General features: G+C 50.4%; 1 protein-coding gene across 1 annotated transcript; it reads left to right on the top strand.

Annotated features, from left to right (window-relative positions):
• The first annotated feature begins 12,202 nt into the window (after window positions 1–12,202).
• LOC136519393 (tubulin alpha-1 chain-like) lies at window positions 12,203–14,858 on the top strand. Its single transcript, XM_066512805.1, has 4 exons — window positions 12,203–12,415; window positions 13,206–13,440; window positions 13,537–13,907; window positions 14,002–14,858. Exons 1-4 carry the CDS (start codon window positions 12,323–12,325, stop codon window positions 14,656–14,658), a joined length of 1,356 nt encoding a protein of 451 aa, XP_066368902.1. The 5' UTR covers window positions 12,203–12,322; the 3' UTR covers window positions 14,659–14,858.
• Window positions 14,859–18,917: the final 4,059 nt, after the last annotated feature.

The following is an 18,917-nucleotide window of genomic DNA, read 5'->3' as shown; positions in this document are numbered from 1 at the left end:
AGGATGATGGGACCACCTGCCATTGCTCGGTGGAGGACACTGCTACGGCGGTAATCTCTCTCTCTCTCTTTCTTTCAGTCTCTCTCTCGCCCTTCTCCTCCCCGGCGCTCTATGCTCTCAGCAACGGCATGGAGGCAGCGAAAGCGAATGTGGAAAAGGTAAGGAGGGAGAGGGCGAGGCTCTTTGCGTATTTATGCAGGGACGAGATGAAACCACCGGGTGACGAAATCGGGGGAGTTTCCCTCAGATCCGGTGCATATAATCCAGATCCGATTTCTCCGCCCACGCGCCCACTTTCTCCACATTTAATCGTGCGGACAGTTATGTCCCATCCACTGACACCACGTCGCGCAGCAACGGCACCTCCCGAGAAGATTGCCTCAAAAGCCGCGCCGACCATTGTCAGCCGAGGAAAGGGGAATACCCCCAGGCGATTCCTTCCGAGCTAAGGAACTGGGCGCCGAGCCCGCTACGGTCTAGAGGTTCGAAGGCTGGGCCATCCAAGGCCTCGACAGCCGCCTCAAGGCAACAGAGTTAGGGACAACTATGGGCGAGCCCGTACATGGCCGAGGCCCAGGCAAGCGATCGCTTGGGATGCCCTAAGTCATGTCCGAGACTAGCAGGAGTTCTCTAAAGGGGATCCCATCGAGGGAGGCACCGAGCCCCCAGGGTCAACCGAACGGCCCTAGCACCCGCTAGAGAAGCCCTCTGGTACTTTTTGGAGTGCGTCTCTTGACCACTAGCTGACTCCTAACAAATGGGGCATGGGCCTCCACTCGGACTTACCTGATAACAGCTCACCGGAAGTGTCACTGCTCGAGCCCACCGAGGGTAGCCTGACACATTCCACCCCTCCTTCCGAACAAAAAGGATGCACGAGGGTCGTATAAAAAGCCAGGGGAACCCCTGACCACCCTCTCGCTCCGTGCGGAGGCTCGAGGGCTCTCCCTGCAACCTTGCCGAGACCTAGCGACTTATGCTCGCACGCGAAGGGCTCGGCAAACAACCCCTCCTTCCGAGCGAAAAGGGTGCGCGAGGGTCGTATAAAAAGCCAGGGGAACCCCTGACCGCCCTCTCGCTCCATGCGGAGGCTCGAGGGCTCTCCCTGCAACCTTGCCGAGACCCAGCGACTTATGCTCGCACGCGAAGGGCTCGGCAAACAACCCCTCCTTCCGAGCAAAAAGGGTGCGCGAGGGTCGTATAAAAAGCCAGGGGAACCCCTGACCGCCCTCTCGCTCCGTGCGGAGGCTCGGGGGCTCTCCCTGCAACCTTACCGAGACCCAGCGACTTATGCTCGCACGCGAAGGGCTCGGCAATTCCTGCAACCTTGCCGAGACCCAGCGGCCTAGGCTCGCACACCCTGAACTAAAAACAAACGACTCAGACTCGCTCTCGTAGGTCTGACGAACGCGATAAAGCACCTTGCTCAATGAAGAAAAAAGCCCCTGGAAGAATGAATTCACTCCTCCAGGGCCTTGGGGGCTACACCCGGTGGGTGCGCTCGCGCGCACCCACCGGAACCATGAGTACAAAACAAATCCAACAAAAAGCCACTGAGGAACAAAATCTATAAAAAACCTCAGGGAGAGTGCCTTACACTCCCACCCGAGGCTCGGGGGCTACTGTCGGATACCAGAAAAAGGGGTACCCCAAGCAAAAACCAAAAAACTACTTAGGCCCTAAAAACAAGAACCAATAAGACAAACGATGTCTCAGAAGAAGTACCGATTCTCCGATTCGCCCGAGGCCCCCTCACCGAGGTCTCAGAAGAAGTACCGATTCTCCGATTCGCCCAAGGCCCCCTCACCGAGGCCTCAGAAGAAGTACCGATTCTCCGATTCGCCCGAGGCCCCCTCGCCGAGGTCTGCGATTCTCCGATTCGCGCGAGACCGGCTCGCCACCAGCCCCGCGACCACCGCTTTGACTAGACTACTCTGGCTGGACATCACATCCAATCAAGGCGCTCAACCACTCCGACAACCACACGACGGCACAGTACAGCGAAGTGGCAGACCCGACGTCAGTCATGTCAGCGCCCTGCCATCCACGACGGGACTGTGTAGGGGTTACCGGCTACTGTGCTGCCTGAACTCCTGCACCAAGGATGAACATGACGTGGGGAGTCAGAACTATGTTCCTGTGACCTCGGGACCAGCGGACCGACCGCTCCGCCTCGCTCGAGACCCCCGATAGGCCTCGGATGAACTAACCGAGTTCTGCCTCGCCCAAGACTCCCGGTAGGGCCTCGGGCGAACTGGCCATGCTCCGCCCGCCCGAGGCTGGGCTCATCCCGCAACCTCATCGCCTCCGCCTCAAAAGTCGCTCTGGCAGGCTGTCGCATCCAATTAATGCGCCCAACTGCACCCACTACGTAAGCCATGATCGGCAGTGCGCCGCGACAGGAGCGACGGGACAACGGTCAAATCGCCTTTTTACCATCCCTTACTGACAATACAGGGTACCGTATCCTATAGACGCACGTTCCGCACTGTTCCACCTAAATCAACTACGACGATGGCCGCCAAGACCCCGCATTGCCACCTGCAAAGGCCTTGGCACAGCAGGCCTCGGCACAGCAGGCCTCAGCACAGCGGGTCTCAGCCTCAGCACAGCGGGTCTCAGCCTCAGCACAGCAGGTCTCGGCACAACCGACTACAGCAGCCACCAGGCCTCGGCGCTTCACCAAGTCAACAAATGTACAGGAGCGCAGCATGTCGCCGGCCTTGGAGACCATACCAACTAGACACCGACGGGAACTCCCACGACGCCACGCTGCTCTAGGGAGAAGAATACGTCAGCAAATAATAAGCCTTCTCATGTACTTCTAGCTTCCTCCTTGTTGCTATAAAAGGAGGTAGCCGGTACCATTTCTAGGGGAGGAAAAGGGGAACAACCCACACGGACAATGTGCCTCACCCTGTAACCTGCATTTCTCTCCGCAGAGACTTGGGATGAACTCCCTCTCTCGCTTAGCTTGTAACCCCCTGCCACGAGCACCTCGGTGCAAGGAATACAAGAACACCCCCTCAGACTGGACGTAGGGCATTCACTGCCTGAACCAGTATAATCCTTGTGTCTCTTTGCATCACCATCCGGAATAAGGAGCACGCAGCACGAATTCACTCGTCGGTTGAGGGACCCCCGGTTCCAAAACACCGACACTATGGACCTAAATTCCCCTTCCCATGTTAGGTAACTAGATGTCATTACTTTCAATTAGCATTTGTTTCAATTAGTATTGTCTTTCAATTGGTATACTCTTAAAGCATCTAGTTATCTTTTATGCCTAATGTTTGCATTTACATGCTTAAATATTTTGTCATGCATTCAATAGGTATATCATATGGTAGGCTTGCTCGGTTTCATTATCAACCCTTGGAGCAAACCTATATGGTTTAAAATTGTTTAGGAGCACGGCACATAGCTTATTTTATAATTAACTATCTAATATGTGCCAAAGTCCAAATTGTAGATAATCTCTCCCAAATATCATTTTCAAGTGGTATTTTGATACTTAAATCAATGTGCACAAATTTTACAAGTATTCAACACTTGTGTGCACAAATTTAGGGGGAGCTTAATCTACAACTTGGATGCTTTGAGACTAACACTTTTTCAAATGTTATCAATTTTTCAAACCTATCACATGTGTAGAAGTCTCGTTGTAAGGAAATTGGAGTCCCCGGAGTTAAGCATCATTCTTCAATTGGCATCATCATGTTGATTTCATTTCATATTTATATGCTTTCTCCATGCATTATATAGATGAAACTCTCTTGTGCAATAAATTGCTAATTATACATATGCTTTGCTTTCTACCATATGTATGCATACATTTAGGGGGAGCTTAGTCTATATAATGTGAGAGTCAAATTTTGTGATCTATTCCACTCTACATGCAAAGGATCACAAAGTTTGACCCTCCCTTGTGCTTAATGTCTTCCTTTTCGGTGTTTGATTCCAAAGGGGGAGAAATTTAGAGGACCAAAAGCAAGCATTAATTTGTATACAAGTAGTAATGGTCCAGAAAAAGGGAGGTTAGTGAATTATGGATTAGTCTAAGTAATGGGGAGATCTTATAGGAAACTAGAGTTTAATCCATAATGGCACATGGGGACATTTGTAAGGGCAAGATGGTCTTCAATTGGTATCTAAGTAGTATCTTCTAGCATCATATAACCTTGCCCTTTGCATTGCATCCTAGCAAGTAGGTAGTTTTTAAATTTTCAAAATTTTTATTATTTGCTTGCTTCGGTAGTGTTGTCATCAATCACCAAAAAGGGGGGAGATTGTAAGGAAAATGGACCCTAGGCCCATTTACTTTGGATTTTGGTGTTTGATGACCAACACAACCAAATTGGACTAATGAATTTGCAAGTGTTTGTTTTGTAGTCCAACAGGGTGCAAGACGTGACTTGGACGAAGGTGACGTGATGATCCGATGATCAACACCTTAAGCAAGACCTTAGGAGCATAAGAAAAGACCCAAGATATCAAGCAAGTCCAAGCATGAAGATAGGAACCAAGCCGTACGTAAGATCGCGAAGAAACAAGCTCGTAGAGGCGACCGGATGCTGGAAGCACGACCAGACGTAGGACCGGTGGCTTGGTAGACAGGCGATCGGATGCGAGGACCGGATGCTGGCGGCAACCGATCGGACGCAGGAACGCAGCGTCCGATCGAGTACAGAAAGGTTCCAGAGCGGCATATCTGTGACCGGACGCGTCCGGTGGCAGGCGACCGGACGCTAGACAGCGTCCGATCAGTGTTTTGCCGGCTCAACGGTCAGGACAATTCAGTGTCCGATCAGTAGCAGTTTCGTGGGAATTCGACCCCAACGGCTACTTTCTCAGTGAAGCTTATAAATAGACCCCCCAACCGGCCATTTGAGGAGTGTGGAGCTGAGGAAACATACCATGGGTGTTGATACACCATTTTAGTGATCTCCACCTGCATAGTGCTTAGTGTTTTATTAGGTGATTAGCATAAGTACTTTGCGAAGTGCTTAGGTTGATTAGACCACCGCTTATGCGCTTGCTCTAGGTGTTTGCCTAGTGTTTAGTGAGGTTTATACACCTCTTGCCACCCCCGTGCTTGCGAGCACAAGTGTTGTACATCGGAGGGGCTTGAAGTCTTGCGAGATCACACCAACCGCGTTTGTGGTGTGGTCGCCACCGTGTACTGGAGGGAACAAGGCCCGTGGTGTTTCGGCCGGAAGCTTGATAGTGAAGACGGCGGGGAGCATCCGGGAAAAGCTTGCCGAGAGGCACATCGGAGACCCACTTGCGCGTGGGGAAGGCCCGAGGCTATCCACGGAGTTACCCGATCGAGAGCTTGGCCCTTGTGAGGGATTCCTTGTGAGGGGCTCCAACGAGAACTAGGGGGAAGCTTGCGCGCTTCTCGATACCTCGGTAAAAATACCAGAGTCGTCGACGGGAGTTTGCATATCTCTACCTTGCTTTTTAGCTTCCGCATTTACATTGATTACTTTATTAAGTTTGCGGTAGAGATAGCAATACACTAGCAAAACCTTAGTTGCACATCTAGATAGTTTATCTTTTGCATAGGTTTTTGCTAAGGTAAGAAAAAGAGGCCATATTTGGAGTTAGGTTTGTAAGTTGCCTAATTCACCCCCCCTCTTAGGCGTCACGGTCCCTTCAGGTCTTGTTCGTCCTTGGCCTAAAGCTCACGGAGCTGCTCTAGGTCTAGACGTCGAAGTTGCTCAGGGGCAAGGTTCTCGTTCCACGCTGCTCGGGGTTCGATGCGTGGGGGTGTGGCGCCGCCCGCCCTCTTGGGGGCGGGGAGCGAGAACCCGCCCCTTTGTCCTCATCGCCTATGCTCGGCATCCCGAGTCCGACGTGGAAGCACTCACGAGTGGGGTCGTAAGTGCCTTTGTCGTTAGAGTCGGAGTAACCGAAGCAGTAGTCGCTCGCGGCCAGGAAGCGACGCATGGCTTCAGGGTCGTGAAGTTCGGAGAAGTCCGCTCTGGCCCACGCCTCGTCCTCCTCTGAGGAGTCAGCGTGGGTGTGGGTCGAAGTCGTGGTGTCGAAGTCGAGGGCGAAGCGTTGGTGGCGTCCTGAGGGCTCCGCGTAAGCGGAAGCGTAGGCGGAAGCATAGGCGGCGGCATTTCTCAACCCAAAGGGGTACGGGGATGGTGCCATCGCTAGGCTTTGCTCCGCCGAAGTCGACTCCTCAGGAGGTGGCGGGGCAAAGCTTGATGACGGGGCATCGCCGCACGCCACCGACGTCTTTCCCTTGTCCAGGCTCAGGCTAGACAGGTCCCCAACCAGGGACCTTGTGCCAACAGCTGGGCATGGGATACCGATGGAGCGCGGCGCATCGCCCTGAGCTTGCGCGGTGTCGGGTTGGTCCAGCCCATGCCGTGCCTGGCGTGCGTGGTGAGAGCGGTGGCCTGGGCGCCGCCTGCGCCTAGGCTGCTGGGGCGTGACGTCATCGACGGTCAGTGGGACTCTGGGTGAGAGGAGTACCATATCGTACTCATGTCCTAGAGACATAAACTCTAGGCTCCTGAACCAGATTATCGTGCCGAGACGCAGTGGTCGCACGGGGTCTGCCATCCAGAACTTGTCGGGATGACGAAGATGACACGCAGTAGATCCCATACCTGGCGCGCCAACTGTCGGTGTTTTGGACCGGCGGACCCTCAACCAACTAGTGAAAATGTACTGCGTGCCCCTATCCTGGATGGTGATGCAAAGAGACACAAGGTTTATACTGGTTCAGGTAATAGGTGCCCTACGTCCAGTCTGAGAGATTGATCTTGTATTCCTTGCACCGAAGTGCTTGTAGTAGGGGGTTACAAGCAGGGCGAGAGAGGGAGCGAGTCCCAAGTCTCTGCGTGGAGCGGTGTGAGTTGCTTGAGATGTTGATCTCAGGCAACGGGGAAGCGTGTGTGTTACAGAGTGTCGCTTGTGTGCGAGTGAGTTTGTCTGTCTGCGTTCGTGCCTGTATATGTCTATCCTATTTTTTAAGAACCAAATTTCTTTAAAAACCACAAGAAACAAACTGAAACCGAACCCAGAACCGAATGCCCATGCTTACAAACAGGGCCTTAGTAAGAGCCTTTGTCCATCACGTCTTGCTAGCATCCATACCACTGAGGTTGTGCTTATCGGTCTCAAGAATCATTTGCTACGGTTAGATTTAGCCCTTCCATGCATGCTTTTGCCACCATTGTTGTGTAAGGCATTTCTAGGATATCGGCTGTGTTTGGCATGACAATGACTATCCTTGCCTCTTGTGAAACCTCCTTGATTCAAAGGCACCATCCACGTTGACTTCGATCCACCCTATCCACCTTATCGGAGGCGGCTTCCATCCGCTTGCTTCAATTTATTTCTTGGCCAACAACTAGAGAACGGACTATTCGGCGGGATTTATTGTGGCTGCGGCTGATTTGTAGGACTGATTTATTGTGAGAGAAAACCACAGTTCCATAACTAAAAAGTAGAGCTGATTCTGATTGATAAGCTCAAGCGAATATAGCCCCAGTCATGTTGCTTTCTTTTTGTCGTTGAATGTCTTCTTCTATTGTTGTATTTGTATTATACATAGGGCATGTTTGTTTTCCTGTAGTAACTCCCAACAAAAAGTTAGAACAATGACTACATCATTATCTGTGCAGGCAAGGATTTCCTTACCAGCGAGGGAGAGTCAAAATTGCTCTCAGGATAAGGCCGTCCGTGCCTCGAGTCTCCGTGTGTGGTGTTGTGTGCGTACGTGTGTTGGGTTCCTGGAGCGTGCGTGAGATTTGTGATGTGCGTGTGCGTCTGTTTTTCTTTTTCTCTTTTTTGTTTTCTTTTGGAAATTCTTTTCTTTCTTTTTTCAAAAAAAAAAATCAATAACCACGTATATATGTTGAAGCTGCTGTGCACGTTTTAACGGGGTAACGTCACCGGTTTAGGTTGAGAGTGACCACAGCTACCTTCTCCATCCTCATCAATCAACCAAACAGAAAAATGACTCATCTTATTCAATAGATATCCATCCAATAAAACAGAAAATTGGCTCGCCCTATCCATCTAACCAAACAGATAGCATCGATATCCATATCCATAAATCCATGGATGATCATATCCCATCTAACTTTACTCAAAACAAACACACCTTAGCTAGGCAAGGCAAGGCTAGAAAAGGAACCAAATATGCTCATACTCTCTCCGTCACAAAATAAGTGCCATTATAGTATTCGTGTCGGTCAAACTTTTTTATGTTCAACTAGGTTCGTATAAAATATTAGCAACATTTATATCTTTAAATAAACTTATATTATAGAAATAGATTTAACAATCTATCTAATGATGCTAATCATGTACTATATATATTGATTTTTTTATATATTTGATCGAAGTCGAGAGTGTTTGATTCTTGGTAAGCGAGAACCATACTAGGTGCATGTTTGGTTGGAAGCCTGGATGACTTGTCATGAGAAAAGTGTTGCTTGAGAGTTGCCTGAAATTCTGAGAAAATCTGCCAGGCTAGGTAAGTTGAGAGTTATTCGTTTGATTAGATGTCTGGCCTGAGAAAGCTAATGAATAGAGATCATGTGTTTTCTTCTCTGCTGAGAGGTAATTAATTTATTTTCTTAATTAATAATACCTCAGATATACACAAATAAACATACAGTGACAAAATAAAAATAGATAAGTGATTTTTTTTAATTTATAATATGCTTAAATTAATGTGTTTTTTATTTATCTTTGTATAGTTAACATGTATTTTTATAATTTGATTAACCAAAATATATAATTTAGTAAATTGTTGTCACGTGTTTAATATTAGATAATCACGTTTAATAAGATTAAATAGGAAATATATTGATAAATTATGTCTTTTAGTATAATATATGATTTTAATACTTTTGATTAAATAATGTGAGGATAAATAAAAAGTAAGTAATAAATATAAGAAATCTTAATCTGGATTTGAAAAAAATAATGGTAATGAACAGTAAAAGATCATTTCCATGCCTATGTGATAATAACGTGGATGTAATTTTTTTTGCAAACCTGTGTATCTTTTGTGAATAATAAAAGAACAGGACAACAATAGTTAATAATAGAACAAAAGCGGCACAGTGCATCATTAATGCTCAGGCAACCTCACGATCATCCAGGCGCTCGTTTTTGCTCGTCTGGCCCTGGCGTTGTTGTCTGGTACAGGCATGTGTCCAGGTTCACGACCAAATGAGGCCTGGTTTAGCTCAAAAAAATTTCACCTCAAACTATCACATCAAATCTTGCGGCACATGCATGGAGTATTAAAAAACTAATTGCATAGTTTGGTTGGAAATCGTGAGATGAATGTCTTAAGACTAATTAGTCCATGATTAGTCATAAGTGCTACAGTACTAACATGCGCTAATGACGGATTAATTAGGCTTAATAAATTCGTCTCGCAGTTTCCAGGCGAGCTATGTAATTAATTTTTTTATTAGTATTCGAAAACCCATTCCGACATCTCCAAAACATTCGATGTGACGTCAAAAAAAAAAATTCATTTCGCAAATTAAACACAGCCTAAGTACCGGGCAACGTCCAGACGACCTGCAGCTCAGGCAAAGTAGAGCCACGGTGTTAACAAACACGCCCTAGAGATGCACGCAAAGCACAGGCGCTGGCCACGACCTGGATGCATGCGTGGGCGCAATGTCCCGAAAAGTTTCTGATGAGTCTAATTTCTAATATTTTAAGAGTTCGTTGTTCAAACCTGTTGAAGAAACTTTTCTTCGGTGCTCTCAATAATGTATGGCCAACGGCCCAACGGCCAGGGCAGCGTCGGCACTCCCGCTCTGCCATTTCAAATTTTGAAAATATCAGCGCGGCACCGACGAAGGGGAACCACCCGTCCAAATCGACACCCACGTCGAGCGTCTCACCTCACTCACCTATAAACGGGTCCCACAGTATGCCTGGCCCACAGACAGGTAAGATGTCGCCGCTGGTGCTGCGCACCGAACGTTAGGTGAACCGTGAATAGATCACCAACTGCTTTTTTTAGAACTACAGTCGTGGACACGCACAGAACCGGAGTACTGCCTCCTTTTTCGTTTACTCGTCACCAAGGACATGTTCGTTTGTCTGAAATTTGAAGAAATCTAGATGAATTTGTGAGAGAAAAACACTGTTCCGGATGAAAAAAATAAACGGATCAAGCCGGGTTTAAGGGCATGCGAACGGGCCAGAATTTTTACTGTAGCAATTTTGATCATACGTTTTTTCTGCAAAAGATTTTTAGATACATTAAGTTTTCACATATATAATTCTTTATTGAACATACTTCATTAGTGTTATATACGTTGAAGTATCTAAGATTTTTTAGAAGAAAAAACAGATGGTCAAATTTGCTACAGTAAAAAGTTGCTGACAAGTAAACACAAACGGAGGGAAGTACAAGAAAGTTTCTGGGGCCCATTTAACAGACAATAATAGGCAACGGTGGGTTGTGGCTTGTAGCAACTCAGGCCCTGTTTGGAGAGCGTTTATGAGTCTCACTTATAAGATGAGCAGGCTTATCTGATAAGTCACGATCTGGAGAATCTGTTGTCTGAATAAGCTGAGCGTTTGGCTGTCCTGATTATTAGAAGTGAAAGCAAGGACACCGGTCTTGCGTGCTCACCTTGCTAGATGGCAGCCGACGGTGGGGATGGGAGGGCAGTAGGCGGTGGAGGCCGTCGAGGTTGGAGATCCGAAGCCCTTGCTGCAGAAACGTCGGAGGGGAGGGGAGGGAAGCCTTTGCCCTTGCTGGAGCTCCGGCGGAGGGGAGGGTAGCCGGCACCCTTGCTGTAGATCCAAAGGAGGGGAGGTGAGGGCCGCCGCCGCCCTGGATGGAGATCCGGTGGAGGGGGATCGGAGAGCCGCTGATGCCCTGGATGGAGATCCGGTGGAGGGGGAGGAGAGGGTCGCCGACACCCTTCCTTCAAATCCGACGGAGGGGAGGCGAGCCAGAGAAGAGGAGGCGAGGACCTAGCCGGAGGGGAATGGGAGGGGCGGTGGAGAGGTAGGCGACGACAGTGAGGGAGCGCACGGGAGGGGCCGAGCGCCCGGGAGTTGTCGGCGTCGGTCACGGGCACGGGACCGCTCGGGTCGGGAGGGAGGGGCAGGGAGAGGAAACACGCTCGCTATTTCAGAAACGCGGAGTCGAGCTCGCGATTTGGGAAACGTTGCGGGCGACCGTGAGTCGCGGACGCGCGTTTGCGACCAAGCCCGTATCGCAAAGACGTTTGTACGGTATTATTGGTTTATGTGGCTCAGAAGCTGAACAAACGCTCTGCCAAACAGGACCTCAGGTACACCAACAAAAAGCGAAGTAATTTTGAAATATTTTGCTCCTAAGTCCTAATAAGTCCTAGATTAGGCCCTCCGCAGTGTGTAAGCGATGCTCAAAAAATAATGGGCCCCACAACCTAGAATAGGCGCCGGTGTTTCCTATGTTGCAGTGTGGTGCAGCTTGTGGCATCACTTACAGGGCCCACTAGATATAGTAAAAAAATCAATAAAGAAAGGTAAAGGACATCGGATTGGTGGTTGGCAGGAAAGAGGCATGCAGAGTTTTGACTTGTTGAGCAGCACCGGCACAAAAGCATCGACACAAGATATCTTTCTTTAGGGCTTGTTTGGCAGGGCTCCTCTCCGGCTCCGGCTCCGGCTCCGGCTCCTCCAGAGGAGCCCTGCCAAACGTTTTCTTGGAGGAGCCGTTTTTTAGTAAAAAACAGAGGAGCCGGAGCTGTTTTGGAGGAACCACAATTTGTGGCTCCTCCAAAACGGCTCCGGCTCCTCCGGATGAGCCCCTCAGGAGGAGCCGTGCCAAACAAGCCCTTAATGTTTAGGCATCAGCGCAACTACATGCTTCCTCCGGGTTTTTCTGGCAACACTCGGTTTTGAACATCGACAGTCACAGCGGTAGGAGTGATGCTCCAAATTTCCCTCACCAATCTGGACATCACTTTCGGCTCACCCTGCGGAAGGCCTTAGCCGGCTTGGCACTGTCTGTGGCAGTGGCACGAACAAACCGACAGTTGCACTTGCACGGACGAGGAGCCCGAACCATGAAAACAATCGAAAACCCAGGGGCTCAAACTCAAAAACACCGTCTGCTCCCCTCGCTTTCGCTTCGGCGGCACTCCATCGTGGCCCAGGCTGTCGTTCCGTTCTATAAAGCGAGCCGAGTGGGAGGCAGCGGAACCCTAAGCCGAGCACCGCAGAGACAGGCGTCTTCGTACTCGCCTCTCTCCGCGACTCAAAGCTTTCTGCCTTCTCCCATTTCCGACACCCGCCGCCGCTCCACCCTTCAGACGACACCATGAGGGAGTGCATCTCGATCCACATCGGCCAGGCCGGTATCCAGGTCGGAAACGCGTGCTGGGAGCTCTACTGCCTCGAGCATGGCATTCAGGTAACGATGCGTCCATTTCCTCTTCCGTTGTCGCGCTGTTGACATAGGTCTGTAATCGGTATGTGAGTTTCGTCGCTGATGTGTGCTGGATCTGGCGGGACTGAATCGGGAGACGAATTAGTATTTCAAATCGGTAGATTTGTACGGATCTGGCTGTATGTGATGGTGGTTGCCCAGATCCGCCTTTGCTAGGTCTGATCCGTAGATCTGGTGAAATGGTGTCTGATCGAGGTCGCGATTATTTGTTATCTGTAATTTTGGATAGAGTATTTGAATAGGAATCACTCGATATTGCACATTATTTTCCTTGATCCAGTAAATTTAGTAATTATATATTGATTTTGCCTATACGTGTGGTAGACCTGAGTGCTCTGAAAGTTTAAATGCGCTGTCACTTTGGATCTGTAAATATTCATAGGCCAAGTTTGTATTGCCTGTTTATATGTAGACCCTTGATGTACACATGCAGAGTACAGTATGTTAATTTGATGTACATCTATTCGTATTGTTATTAGATCTGCAAAAGATTAATACACATCAGGCTTAGGCACCTTAATCCAATTGCTTCTTCTTGTTTAGATCTGTTAGAAATGGGATAGAGACTGGCATTCTGTATTATGTAATCATGGTTTGAAACATGGTCATTCAGGCACGTGTTACCTTGAAGATTATGCGTCTGCCTGGTGTACTAGCGTAGGTGGCATGCAATTTTACACTGACTGCATTTGAATCATATGGCCTCCTTTTGTAATTTGCATAAATAAGGATGCTATGTTTGTATTCTATTCAGGCTGATGGCCAGATGCCTGGTGACAAGACCATTGGGGGAGGTGATGATGCTTTCAACACCTTCTTCAGTGAGACTGGCGCTGGGAAGCACGTCCCCCGTGCTGTGTTTGTTGACCTTGAGCCCACTGTCATCGATGAGGTGAGGACTGGCTCCTACCGCCAGCTCTTCCACCCAGAGCAGCTCATCAGTGGCAAGGAGGATGCAGCCAACAACTTCGCCCGTGGTCACTACACCAGTAAGTAATCTGATCTGATCTTCAGTTTACATGGGTCCCAGATATATTCCCTCTGTAATGAACATCTTACTTAAACTTGATTTGCTTCTCTTGCAGTTGGCAAGGAGATTGTTGACCTGTGCCTTGACCGCATCAGGAAGCTTGCCGATAACTGCACTGGTCTCCAGGGCTTCCTTGTCTTCAACGCTGTTGGTGGAGGAACTGGCTCTGGACTTGGTTCCCTCCTTTTGGAGCGCCTGTCTGTTGATTACGGCAAGAAGTCCAAGCTTGGGTTCACTGTGTACCCATCCCCCCAGGTCTCTACCTCGGTGGTTGAGCCATACAACAGTGTCCTGTCCACCCACTCTCTCCTCGAGCACACTGATGTCGCTGTCCTTCTCGACAATGAGGCCATCTACGACATCTGCCGCCGCTCCCTTGACATCGAGCGCCCAACCTACACCAACCTCAACAGGCTTGTGTCCCAGGTACTGTCTTGGTCTGCCTTTGCATTCTGCCAGGTAAACGTTCTGAAATCTGGGCTTTTGTCTCTAACCATCAGCTGTTACTGATGTTGTTCAGGTCATCTCATCCCTGACTGCCTCCCTGAGGTTCGATGGTGCTCTTAATGTGGATGTGAATGAGTTCCAGACCAACCTGGTGCCCTACCCGAGGATCCACTTCATGCTTTCCTCCTATGCTCCAGTTATCTCCGCTGAGAAGGCCTACCACGAGCAGCTGTCCGTGGCGGAGATCACGAACAGTGCCTTCGAGCCATCGTCCATGATGGCCAAGTGCGACCCCCGCCATGGCAAGTACATGGCCTGCTGCCTCATGTACCGTGGTGATGTGGTCCCTAAGGACGTGAATGCTGCTGTGGCCACCATCAAGACCAAGCGCACCATCCAGTTTGTGGACTGGTGCCCAACTGGCTTCAAGTGCGGCATCAACTACCAGCCTCCTAGCGTGGTGCCCGGTGGTGACCTGGCCAAGGTGCAGCGTGCCGTGTGCATGATCTCCAACTCCACCAGTGTTGTGGAGGTGTTCTCCCGCATCGACCACAAGTTCGACCTGATGTACGCCAAGCGTGCCTTCGTGCACTGGTACGTAGGTGAGGGTATGGAGGAGGGCGAGTTCTCTGAGGCCCGTGAGGACCTGGCTGCGTTGGAGAAGGACTACGAGGAGGTCGGTGCTGAGTTCGAAGAGGGTGAGGATGGCGACGAGGGTGATGAGTACTAGAAGCTTTCTGGTGCCACAGCGTCGGACCTGTTTGCTGCAATTATCCCGTGATCTGCCCAGAGTGGCTCGTTGTATCGTGTTTGTGTGTCTGTTGGTTCTGAACTTTTCTGTCGTTGTTTGGTTTACAACACCTGATGTTGTAAGACTTGTGGTTAATTCCCCTGCTTTGCTACTGGGTTATTAAGAATCGTTGTTGTCTATATTGGTGCTTGATCTCTGAGATGCACTTCGTTTATCGCCTGGTTCGTCTTGTGTCATCGGCGTAATCTAGTTGGATGACTGTCTAGCTGTCGTGTGGTCTTGTCATCATTGGTGTGTATCGTTTGATGCATCGAGCCTCTTGTAAGCGTACGTCGGTTACAGAGTGAATATCCTGAACACGAGTAGCAGACAGATTTCCGGTCCTCCACCCTCCGTTTTAGGCTACTCCGCTTCTTGGTCTGCCGTTCTGCCAAGCAAAGGAAGCGGTGTCTCATTTGGGAAAGGCGGCAGAAAATTTGAAGAGACTCGGCTGCGATCATTTATGAAAGTAATGGCCGCAGCGGTGCTTTGTTGATGCTTTGGAAGAAAGAAATAGTGATTCAGTGCAAAGGTGTTTCACAGTATTATATTAATGTTATTATTCGGGATGAAGGAGATTGGAGGTTAACTGGGATTTATGGGGAGCCTACCTGGGAACACAAACACCGAACATGGGAAGCAATGCGCTCTTTTGAACGCTAGCTTGGCTCTCCCTTGGCTGGCTCCGGGAGATTTTAATGGGATTCTATATCACTATGACTCTATGAGGGCTACTTTGGCAGCCCAAATTCCCGACGGGATCCCTGCGATTTCTCTGAGCCAATCTCCCCCGGGCCAAATTTTGGTGCTTTTTGAAGCCCACTAACCCGAAGTTCGCAGCCCATTTCCCTTCGTTTTCCACGCAGAAATAATCCACGAGCGAGGAGGCCGGGAGGGTTTCCCTGTGCGCTCGCGACGCCGCCCAGTCGCGAGGCCGCCCACGAGCGAGGAGGACTACGAGGAGGTGGGTGCTGAGTTTGATGAGGGCGAGGAAGGCGATGAGGGTGACGAGTACTAGAAGCTTGCTGGTGCGGCGTCGTCAGGCCTGCGCGCTGCTCTTATCCCGTGATCTGCCATGAGTGTCTCGTTCTGATATTTGAGTCTGTTGGTTTCCGAACTATCTGTCATTGTGTAGTTTACAACACCTGATGTTGTAAGACTTGGTTAATTCCTTCGCTTTGCCACTGGGTTATCTACATTGTTGCTTCTTGAAGATGCAGTCGTCATGTCATCACTCATCAGTAGTTGATGGTGCCGTGCCTCTGGAGTTTATCTGTTTACCCCACTGGCAATCTTCAAGGCAGTCAAGCATCAGGAATTTACCCCAAGCATTCTCCGGTAAGCGTCAAACTTACCTTCGTCTTGAGCATGCACCAGAGTGGCACGTAGATCTTGTCACGGAGGTTTTATTGTACCCTCTGGTTCTTTGCTCGAATGCCCGACCATTTTGCCACGCAAAACAAGCGGTAGTGATCTTCTCATCCTCGGGTTGCCACGCACAGCTATACGTTGCAGTAGCGGCAGAGTTTGGTTTGGGTTTTGAGAAAAATCGCACCGGAAAACGTTAATCATGTGCCGGCTTTCCCTTTTGTAACGAAAAAATGGTATGAGCTGGCTTGAGTCAGCCACTGTTTGGATCCACCAACTAATATTTAGTGGACTAAATTTAGCTGTGGTGGATTGAAATAGCCAACTAAAATCAGCTAAAAGTGCTCCTAGCTAATGTAAACCTCATTATCTCTTTAGCTGTTCCAGCCCCACTAATGGGAGCTAAAAGTGGCAAATGACCAAATTGCCCTCGCATATTTTTTCCGTGTCTACGCACTCAGAACCGCTCGACCGTGCTCTTTTTTAACATCTGCGCGCGACCGCCACTTTTTCCCCTTCACCGCGCGGTTGCGAAGCTGAACCCTAGCTGCCACTCGCGCAATCCAGGCGACGGCAGCGAGGCGGCGAGACTCGTTGGCGAGATGACGCAGCTCCTGTCCAATCCACCGGCAATGTAGCACGTGCATGCAACCAAGCACAAGAGCAGAGGAGGCGCGAGAGCTCGCCGTTCTGGCCGATCTAGGCTGGCCGGTGATAGGGGTGGTCGCCCGTGGCGAGCGGAGCTAGGGCACGACGGGGGCTCGCGTGGGCCCGATGAGGCTCGCGGCTTGCTCAAACGTGTTTGCAGGCCTTAGGCCACGCGAGTTGGTGGAATGGCGGCAATGGTCGTACCGGCGATTGGGAATGACAGCGCACGGCGGCTCCCGTGTCCCGGCTCGGGTTCGGTTGATGACAACGCACGCGGGGTGATGGAAAAGGTGAGGCAAGCTCGGTTCGGCTAAGGAGGAGGAGAGAAGGGAGCGGCGGGAGCTGCTTTGCTGACGGCCATGGCAATGGCACCGGCGGCGGACCCTAGCTTCCTGGTTCGAACTCAAACTACGAGCGTGAGCAAGGGACCGAGGCGAAGGTGCTGGTGGTGTGGATAAGGCGCGAGGATGGCTTGGAGGCGGTAGACACGATAGTGGTAGCAATGGGGATGGAGGAGGAAGAAAGGGGCGTGTCGGTGTTTCGTACAAGCACCGGCAAGTAAATTTATAGTAATGCGCGTTAGGCTCGGATGGTGCGCTAAAGGACACAAAATTTATACTGGTTCGGGCCGAATGTCCCTTCGTCCAGTTTGTTGCTGCTCGTGTTATTAGCGCCGAAAGTGGTTCGTAGTAGGGGGTACAAACGATTGAGACAGGGACTGGTCCCAAGTCTCTGATGAAAGGGTTGAAAGGAGGCCAAGAGCTTGATCGCAGCTTGACTGTGTGAGTGTTGTGTGCTATCCCGTTAAAGATCGATCCCTTTTGGTGGAGGAAGCGCATCACCTTTTATAGATGAAGGGGCTGGCTTTACAAGGGTGAGTGCTTTAGGATGCGTATTTTACTTAGTCTTGTGGCTCACGTCTACCCGGCCTTCATTCTGATGAGTGCGAAGGAAGATAAGCGCCTACAATACTATCGATGCCTCTGTAGAATGTCAGGTTGGTTACAGAATGCTGCTCTGCGCAGGGTATGGGCTGCAGTACAGTGGTTTTGACTTATGAGTCACCCTCAGCCTTGCTCCACACGCCTTCTGGTTCCTATGAGTCTTCGTCGGAGGGACGAGGGGTCAGGAAGTGGGCACAGCTCCCTTGGGGCCATAACGTGGTGACGGAATATCCGTCGTTCGTGGAGATAGCAAATCCTTTTCTAGAGCGTAGCGGTTGTCGTATATCTTCGTCGGGTTTCGTGTCCCAGAGCTGAAGGCGGCGCCTACAACTCTACAGGGCGAGGGGCACGCACCTGAAATACCTTTCGGGCTCTGCGGCGCCTGGAAGGGTCTAAAGCACCTGTCCCGTCGTTCCCTGGTAGTACTCTTCCTGCCAGGGCGCAGGGTATGGTTCTTGGAGCCATGGTTGACCCGAACGTCTTGTCTTCTCCCTGTACCCATCACCATGAGGGAACGGGGAGAAGTTGTCAGGTAAGATGAAATCAGTCTTTAGATACCGAGCAGGGCGAGGCTCGTTCCTGGCCGTCGGGTGAAGTGGAGGCCAGTCCTTATCTCTTGGCCAAGACCGAGCCCGCCCCTCCGGGGTCGGGCGAGGCGGAGTCTATCCCTCAGCCCTCGGGCGAAACCGAGCTCGCCCCAAAGGCGTCGGGCAAGGCGGAGTCTATCCCTCAGCCCTCGGGCGAAACCGAGCTCGCCCCAAAGGCGTTGGGCGAGGCGGAGTCTATCCCTCAGCCCTCGGGCGAGACCGAGCTTGCCCTAAAGGCGTCGAGCGAGGCAGAACCAAACTCCTGTCATTGGAGCAAGAGATGCTATTGCGCCCTTATCCGTCCATAAGTTTTTAACGCTCGGTGGTTATTGGTTCCACCTTCTGGGGTACCCCGGTATTAGGTCCTCGATAGTAGCCCCCGAGCCTCTAGGTGATTCGGATAGAACCGCCTAGAGGGTGTTTTTTATTTCGTCGGAGTTATTTTGCCAGAGGGTGCACGCGAGCGCACCCGATGGGTGTAGCCCCCGAGCCTCCGGGTGATTCGAGCAGGGTCGCCCAAGGGGTTGTAATGGACCCTTCGCGGGTAAGGCTGAAGGACTTAGTTTTTCGTCAACCGGATATTTTTTCGAGGGGGCCGTGGTATCCCGTTCGCGGGGATCTCATTTAGGGCTGACCTAATTTGGGCTTGTCC

This window comes from Miscanthus floridulus, chromosome 2 (genome assembly GCF_019320115.1).
Source record: "Miscanthus floridulus cultivar M001 chromosome 2, ASM1932011v1, whole genome shotgun sequence".
NCBI lineage: Eukaryota > Viridiplantae > Streptophyta > Magnoliopsida > Poales > Poaceae > Miscanthus > Miscanthus floridulus.
The sequence above is the reverse complement of the archived record's forward strand: the minus strand, read 5'-3'. Positions and strand labels throughout refer to the sequence as shown.

What these genes read in the sequence shown, in the direction of transcription:
- LOC136519393 (XM_066512805.1), top strand. Translation starts at nt 12,323, where the DNA reads ATGAGGGAGTGCATCTCGATCCACATCGGCCAGGCCGGTATCCAGGTC. An exon ending in GCCTCGAGCATGGCATTCAG is followed by an intron (nt 12,416 to 13,205) that starts GTAACGATGCGT and finishes TATTCTATTCAG; the next exon opens with GCTGATGGCCAGATGCCTGG. An exon ending in TCAACAGGCTTGTGTCCCAG is followed by an intron (nt 13,908 to 14,001) that starts GTACTGTCTTGG and finishes GATGTTGTTCAG; the next exon opens with GTCATCTCATCCCTGACTGC.